Here is an 8,585-nt window from a genome sequence, read left to right on the forward strand (position 1 = left end):
TTTTAGAAGGGGCATTTCAAGAATTGAACAAGGTGAGGTTATCAAATTTAAACTAAAACTCAAAATTGAAGGTTAATTATTGAAAACTCAAGAAATCAGTTTTATAGTTTTTAGTACTATGGTAGTGTTTCTCTTCACTTATAAGTGAAAGTTTTTAGGTTCGATTCTTGTCAAAAACGAATTTGAACCACATTATTACTAGCATATTGTGAAGCTAAGTCCACCCCATTCCCCTTAGTGTAGATAATATCGTTTGTTAAAAAATAAAAAATAAAAAAAAACCGACCACTTAGTATTACAATTTAGTGATATTCTTATTCACTTATAAATGAGAGGTCTTAGGTTCAATTCTCGCCGAAGGCGGGTTCGTACCACGTTATTGCTAGTCCATTGTAAGGCTAAGCCTACCCCCTCCGCTTTAGTATAAATAATATCGTTTGTTCCAAAAAAATAAATAAATAAAATAAAATAAAATTTACCAAGAAAGGTGTCGTTCTCTTTAAACGTCTAAACTTTTCCCCTGTTTCTTCCTCGCGAGGCCGCCAGAACCAACTCTGCAACTGTACACTTTTGTTCTGAACTTTCTGATAGACCCCAACTTCTTCAGTTGCCGAAATGCCCCTCCCGAAACATCATATTTACAAGCTACCTTCACTTCACCGGTCCCCCTCCGACGCCGCCCTCGCCGACAAGGCAATCACCTACCTCAAACGCCACCCTCAACACCTCACTTCTCTATCTTCCCATTTTACCCCAGAGGCAGCCTCCTGCGTCCTCCTCAAGTCCCAATTCGACCAAACCCTAACCCTAAATTTCCTCAACTGGGCTCGAAACCGCCAATTCCTGACCTTCCCATGCAAGTGCCTGGCGCTCCACATCCTCACCCGCTTCAAGCTCTACAAGTCCGCTCAATCCCTCGCGGAGGACGTTGCCCTCAACACCGTCGACGATGGGGGCAGTTTGGTCTTTCAGTGCCTCGCTGACTCCTTTCATAGCTGCAATTCGAGCTCGGCGGTCTTTGACTTGGTGGTGAAGTCTTACTCTCACTTGAATTTCATTGATAAAGCAATGAACATTGTTAGTTTAGCTAAAGTTCATGGATTTATGCCTGGTGTGCTGTCGTATAATGCAATTTTAGATGCAATTATTAGGTCGAAAGGGTCGGTTAAATTTGCAGAAGAGGTGTGGAGTGAGATGATTAGGAATGGGGTCTCTCCGAATGTGTATACTTACAATATTTTGATTAGGGGTTGCAGCGGGGCGGGGAATTTGGAAATGGGGTTGTATTTTTTCGGTGAAATGGAAAGAAATGGCTGTTTGCCGAATGTGGTTACTTATAATACATTGATTGATGCCTATTGCAAGTTGAAGAGGATTGATGAGGCGTTTGAACTGTTCAGATCGATGGCGTTCAAGGGTTTGGAGCCAAATTTGATTTCTTATAATGTGGTAATCAATGGCTTGTGTCAAGAAGGCAGGATGAACGAGACAATTCAGGTCCTTGATGAGATGAAAAGAAAAGGTTTTGTTCCTGATGAGGTGACTGGTAATACACTCATTAGTGGATATTGCAAGGCAGGCAATTTTCATCAAGCACTTGTTTTGCAAGAGGATATGCAGAGGAATGGCTTGTCTCCAAATGTTGTCACATATACAGCATTGATTAACGCCATGTGTAAGGCTAAGAATTTGAAACGAGCAATGGAGTTTTTTGATCAGATGCGTATTAGTGGACTTCGTCCAAATGAGAGGACGTATACTACATTGATTGATGGCTTCTCTCAACAGGGGTTCTTAAATGAAGCTTACGGTGTTCTGAATGAAATGATTGGGAGTGGATTTTCACCTTCGATTGTGACTTGCAATGCCCTTATCAATGGATACTGCTTATTAGGGAGGATGGAGGAGGCCATTGGAGTTATACAAGACATGATAGGTAAAGGTTTGTTCCCTGATGTAGTAAGTTATAGTACTATTATAACTGGGTATTGTCGGCATAAGGAATTGGAGAGCGCATTTCGAATGAAGCAGGAGATGGTGGAGAAGGGTGTATCACCTGATGCAGTTACCTATTCATCACTCATTCAAGGTGTCTGTCAGCAAAGAAGACTAGTTGAAGCTTGTGATCTGTTCCAAGAAATGTTAAGCATGGGTATGCGTCCTGATGAATTTACGTACACAACCTTGATCAATGCTTACTGTGTGGAAGGGGACTTAATCAAGGCTCTAGAGTTGAATAATGAAATGATACAAAAAGGTTTCTTACCTGATGTTGTTACATACAGTGTGCTTATTAACGGACTTAACAAACAAGCTCGGACAAGGGAAGCAAAGAGGCTTCTGCTCAAGTTGTTTTACGAGGAGTCTGTTCCCGATGATGTCACATATAATACACTAATAGAGAACTGCACTAATAGTGAATTTAAGAGCGTGGTGGCCCTTGTAAAGGGATTCTGTATGAAGGGTTTGATGAAAGAAGCAGACCAAGTTTTTGAGACGATGATTAAGAGGAAATACAAGCCTAATGAGGCAGTTTATGATGTTATTATACATGGTCATTGTAGGGGTGGAAGTGTTCAGAAGGCATATAATCTATACAAGGAGATGTTGCATTTTGGTTTCATTCCTCATACTGTGACTGTTATTGCGTTGATTAAAGAACTTTTCACCGAGGGAATGAACAAGGAATTGAATCAAGTCATAGGGAACATGCTTAGAAGCTCTCAGGTTAGTGACGCTGAGCTTGCAAAACTACTCGTTGAAGTCAACCATAAAGAAGGAAATATGGATGCGGTATTTAATGTGCTTAGCGAAATGGCCAAGGATGGCCTCCTTCCAAATAGTGGAGTAGCAGCCTGTGCAGGGGGGTAAATAATGGCAAACATTCTCTTACTGAAAAGAACAAAAATGATGGCAAGCATTCAAGCTGATTGCGATCTTTTTGACTGACCAAGTGAATGAGGAAGGTGCATGCTGAAGCGAACCTTTGAGCTTATATATTGGTCAGTGATTAAGAACGGAATTGAATTCTATAACCTTTGTTAGAGTATTGTCGGACACAACATTAAGGGAACCAGTGGTGGCTTCTGCCAGCGAGGCCTAGTCACCCAGGCCTTCAGCCACCTTTTTACGAAGATTCTTCAGTTATGCTCAATGTAAGTAACATTTGTGACATTTATTCACAGAGGCCTAATCACTACACTTCCCTTCTTTTCAGAGTAATGCACAATGTAAGTAACATTTGTGACACACAGTATTGATTTATGTGTAGTTTGCATTTGGTTTCGAATGCTGTTTGTGGCGGACAGCATATTCGAACAGAAGTTTTGAAGCTTTCTGGAAATGCCATTTTGTTTTTAATCTGTACTCATGGATCAATTATGGGAGGCTCTCACTAGATCCTCTCACAACGTCTGGTAGCGGTTTCTTCTTGGTTAGGTATCCATGTCTGTCTTTCACTCAATGCATTCTGTAATGTGTGCTTGTGTTCAGCTGCAAGTGCACGCAGAGACTATATAACCAAAGAATCTACCACGCGTGGTGTTGTTCTTGGTCAATTTATGACATTGTCAGCTTTCTTCCTCGTATTTACGTGCACTCACGATTTATTATAGAACTTTACGGTCTCAGTTAACAGAGTTTCGGCGGTTAGCATCAATTTCTTACTACTGAATCTTTCTGTTGTAGGTAGACTCAATTTCATACAAAAGCACAAGCAAACAAGAAGGTAGTAAGTTTTCTCTTCGCTTGAAAGAAACTGAGCATTATGTTTCGCTGCTTGAGAGGCAAAGGATGTGGATTTCAAGCTGCATTTGATTGATTTGATGGATGCTATGCTCTTCTCGATGCACCAAGGCTTAAAACTTCATGTATTCATGGCAAAATTGCTCGTGCAACTATTTTGTTTGTTTGATGAAAAGAAATTGAAAGACACATCAATTTTGTGATGAATTATGAGCTAATGTTGATTATCTTAAGTTGCCCCTGGTTGTGTTCTTCTCTTAACATTTTGTCTTGGCAATGGCAGCTTTTGAATTTATGTTAATGGAAACACAACAACTTCCTTAAGATAAGGCGGAACATCAGGTATCGGGTGGAATCCGCCGTCAACTAGTAAATTGGTCTTTGCTACTTGTGACCTTCAACTTTCAAGGTTAACTACGATTCAACGCACATCAGTTCAATTGTACGCAAATTAGTCTACTTCTTGCTTCAATATAAGCGAATCTTCCGAAGAGCGTACAGACCCCAAGAACATCAGGCCTCTTAGCCCTTACTGTGGATCAAATGCACCAAAGAATTACTCTCATCAATATGATAATTTCGACATAAACATTGCAAGGTTACGATGCACAAGATTCTTCCTAAAGACTAGCTACAAGGACATATTACTCTGATCCCCTTCATCTTCAACGACTAGTGCTAAACACACATAAAATGCAGTACACCTGATGAACCACTAGTGGATTTCCACTCTTTCCGCCAATCCTGTAACTTCACTACCAAGTCAGTCGGCCCCAACAACTATCTCAGTCATCACATATTTAGCTTAATTCAAGTACTACAGCCTAAAACCTAAAACGAACAACCAAGATAACATTCAAACGAACATCCTTACATAGAAAAATAAAAGGTTTGAGAAGCCACCCCTTTACCCTGAAAGAATGCGTGTCTTATCTCGACGAAAGCCTCTGATGCAAATCATCTGCCAATGCTTGCCTCAAGCTTTCCCCATAGTAGTAAGAATCCTTCTCGCTTTCAAGCACCCTGGGCGGCGGCCCACTCTCATCCGGGTCCTTCCAGAGCTCCGGTTCAGGCTCCCTCGCAATTTGGCACAAGTTATGCAACACGCAACAAGCAACAATGGTCTGAGGCACATGATTAATACCCACATTGAGGTCCTGCAGAATCTTCCACCTCCCTTTAAGCAGCCCAATTGCCTCAACCACAGCAGACCTCCCCTTCATAAGCATTCCGTCGAACAGGTTCTGGGCAGGAGTCCCCATCCCATTCCGCGAAAAAGGTGTCAGCATAAAGGACATCAAGGGGTAGCACCAGTCCCCAACAATGTAAGGCCTCACATGATGACCCCTCACATTGATTATCTTCTCCCAAACATCGCCGGAAGTCAGCTTATTGTACAAAAGACTATCTCTGAAATGGGTGGCGTCGTCTGTGCCGCCAGGGGCTTTCACACACACATCCCAGAAGATTTTCTTGTGATCCGCCACGACCTCGAGCAAAACCGAAGGGTACCCATATCGGCATTTGTAGTTTCCGGGCAAATTGTGCTTATGGAGCTTGATTGGGCTGCCGTCAATGGCGCCACACATGTTGGGGAGCGACGTAAGCTCCTCGAAAGCCTGGGTGGTTTCAATTAGCCTGCGGCGGGAGATGGGAATCTTGATAAACTCAGGGTACAGCTTGGTGGCGAGGAGGCGGGTGACCATGTTGGTAATCTTGGAGACGAGGTATGGATCGAGGGAGTAGCGGGAGGCAAGGGTTTGGGCGGAGAAGCCGTGGGAGAGGCGGGAAAGGACCATGGCGACAGCGTAGTCAGAGGGGAGGGAGAGATTGGAGAGGGCGATGTGGGGTTTGAGCTTCTCGACGACGGTAGTGAAGACAGGGTAGGAGAGGCCGTAGAGGGACCGCCATTGGGCATCGCGGAGAGGGGCTTCTAGGGACCAGATGTGTTCGGTGGAGAGGGCTCGGAAGGCGGAGACGGAAAAGGCGGATGCGGCGGCGGTGTCGCTGGAGGCGGGGGGTGGGTTTTGAGATGAGGAGGAGGGTTTGGTGCGGGAGGTGGCGATGAAGGAGAGGACGGAGGCGATGGTGAAGAAGAGGAGAGGGGCGGCGGAGGAGGAGGCGAGGAGGGAGGTGGGGGTGGGGGAGGAGGAGGTGGTGGGGGAGGAAGATGCGGCGGCGGCGGTTGTGGGGGTGGTGGAGAGGAGGGAAGTTGTTGGGTCGATTGAGTTGTGGAGATGGAGGAGGTTTGACAGCATCAGGAGAAACGTTTCATCCATTTTTTTTCGATTGAAGTGCTTTCTTTTCCAGTTAGAGTTTATCACAACCCTCTGAACTGAAAGAAATATCTGCATAAGTTCCTCGAGTTTGGAGTTGGAAGCGAAATTAAAACATTTCTTTTTTCTTTTTCTTTTCTTTTTTTTTTTTTTTTTTTTGGGTGGTGAACAACATTTTAATTTTGTTACCCAAAAAAACATTTCAATTAAAACTTTTTTACAAACGAAACCATAACGTTGATGAGTTAAATTCAACTTAATTTGCCATTTTAATTTCTAACTTGAGTTAAAAAAATATGCATGAATTGGGCTAAAAGGTTATAGGCAGAGGTTAGAAGGCCGGCTTCAATAGATTTGAACAATATTTGGCTCCCTATGTATATGAAGCTAATTTATTTTTTATCATCATTGAAAGATCAGAAATTCATTCAATTTTGTGACTATGTTATAAACTAAACTTTATAAAACGTAAGAGGGAAAAGGTGTAAATGCACGTGTGAATAAGACGCTAGAATTTTATTTATATATATGCAGTGACGGATCTAGAATTTTAAACTCGGAGGGTCCCAATAATAAAGGTCAAAAAATTTATAGACAAAAAGAACGTCGAAAAGTTAAATATAATACATTTCATTCAAAAATCATGTGCAAAACAACATTACAAGCTATAAAATCCTAATTAAAGCGTCTACGACGAGATTTCATAGTCTGAAAATGTTCCATGATAGCTTCATTACCAATATATGAAAAAACATCTTTCTCAATGTAAACAACTAAGCTGTCATTTAACCATTGATCTCTTATTTTGTTGCGAAGTGGACTCTTAATGATATTCATAACGGAAAATGTCATCTCCACTGAAGCAGTTGCAACTGGTAAAACCAAAATCAACTGAACAACCAAATATACATATGCAAATGTTTGATGCAACCCTTTCTCCACCATTTTCTTAGCAAGCTCATTAATCCCCCGCAATTGAGAAACATCATTATCAAAACGCACAAAATGGGAACTCATACTTTGTAGGCCTACAAGGTCCCATTTGCAAATATGCTCTTCGGACCTCATCTTGAATATTAGAAGGATAGTCTTTCATTCGAATTCTTTTTCCCGGGTCTCTCTCAAGATTATTAAAATCAATGTCACACTCATTTTGTCTTGAGCTTGAACTATCCGAACAAGTAGATGGTGCTATTGGCTTTGGCTTGAAAAATCTTTCCATATTTCTTATTTCTAAACTACACATTTAACCAAAAACACAAAACATATACCAATCAACCAATAAACAAAAATTCCATCTAAATTTCAATGATAAAATGAGTATACAAACATAAAACATATCAACAATCATATCAATAATAGACTAAAAATCTCCACCAATATCTGATATAATTTAATTGAGATTAGATTAGAATACCAAAAAGTTTACTTGAATTTTGAACCAAATAGTGGTGGCTTGGAGAATTGAAACAAGTGGAGGTATGATATTAGAGTAATGTAATTATAATATGGGATTGGGTGGGATTAGAAATTTAGGGTTTTGGAATTGGGTGAATATAAGAAAGATGGGGGGATTAGGGGGGGCAAAACAGAGGAATAGGGAAAGGACTCTTGGGAAAGATGGCCCGTGTGGGGCTAGGCCTTAAAAAAGAGAGTATGGAATCATGGACAAACGGCACCGTTTATCTCAGGCTTAAAAAAATATAAAATATAAAAAATAAACAAATTGGCCAAAACACTGCGTTTTGGACCAATTTTTCAAAAGGCCTGCTTGTTTTCTTTCTTCTCTCCCGCGGCCCCGCTGTCTTCGTCTTCGTTGCAAGCTGCAACCTTCAAGCTGCAGCCTGCAGTACAGACCTCGTGTTCAAGTACGAGGGGTCCTCCGGAAAATTTCTAGCAGCATTTTAGAATCGCCGAGGGGTCCTGGGACCTCCCAGGTCCCTCTGTAGATCCGTCTCTGTATATATGAATGTCTTTAACTGCTTAAGTTATAAGTTCTTTAAGGGAAAGTAGGACTATTTGCTTACTTTTTTTGTTGTTGTTAAGATTAGGGGTGGACATAAAAACCGTAAAACAACGAAACCGAATCAAACCGCATCAAAATAAATTGTAAAAAGTTGTGTTGACCGAAAAAAAAAGTAAACTTAGGTTCAAGAACTGGACCGAACTGTTCATATCGGTTTCGGTTCTTGTCTTGGCAGAATCGTAAGATCCAGACCGAACTGTTTATTTACTTTTTAAATATCTAATTCACTTGGCCCATTTCATATATAAACCCAAATGAAATTTAATTAATCCAAGCCTAAAAGTCATAACCAAACCCTAATGTTTAAAGAAGAATTACACATAGAGTATACTTTTAATACCTAATTATATATTGAGACAACATTTTTTAAACATTTTGAAGAGAGACAAAAATTAATACATATGTAAAATGACATCATCAGTGTATTTTTTTTTTTTTTTTTTTGGAGTGTAAGTTACAAAAATACCTTTATATTTGAAAAAGGTGGAGGCGCATAAACCCTAGCTAGGTGAGTGAGTGGAGGAGGTGCATAATTAGAG

At 40.9% G+C, this 8,585-nt stretch overlaps 2 protein-coding genes across 2 annotated transcripts; one reads left to right on the forward strand and one right to left on the reverse strand.

Moving 5' to 3' along the window:
* Positions 1–547: 547 nt before the first annotated feature.
* On the forward strand, positions 548–3,005 carry LOC137729584 (pentatricopeptide repeat-containing protein At5g39710). The gene has a single exon (XM_068468559.1). The coding sequence runs from the start codon at positions 616–618 to the stop codon at positions 2,869–2,871; it is 2,256 nt and encodes a 751-aa protein (XP_068324660.1). The 5' UTR covers positions 548–615; the 3' UTR covers positions 2,872–3,005.
* A 1,298-nt stretch (positions 3,006–4,303) lies between these two features.
* On the reverse strand, positions 4,304–6,087 carry LOC137729585 (protein ALP1-like). Its single transcript, XM_068468561.1, has one exon. It carries the CDS (start codon positions 6,021–6,023, stop codon positions 4,674–4,676), a length of 1,350 nt encoding a protein of 449 aa, XP_068324662.1. The 5' UTR covers positions 6,024–6,087; the 3' UTR covers positions 4,304–4,673.
* Positions 6,088–8,585: the final 2,498 nt, after the last annotated feature.

The sequence above is a fragment of the Pyrus communis genome, chromosome 3 (genome assembly GCF_963583255.1).
Source record: "Pyrus communis chromosome 3, drPyrComm1.1, whole genome shotgun sequence".
NCBI lineage: Eukaryota > Viridiplantae > Streptophyta > Magnoliopsida > Rosales > Rosaceae > Pyrus > Pyrus communis.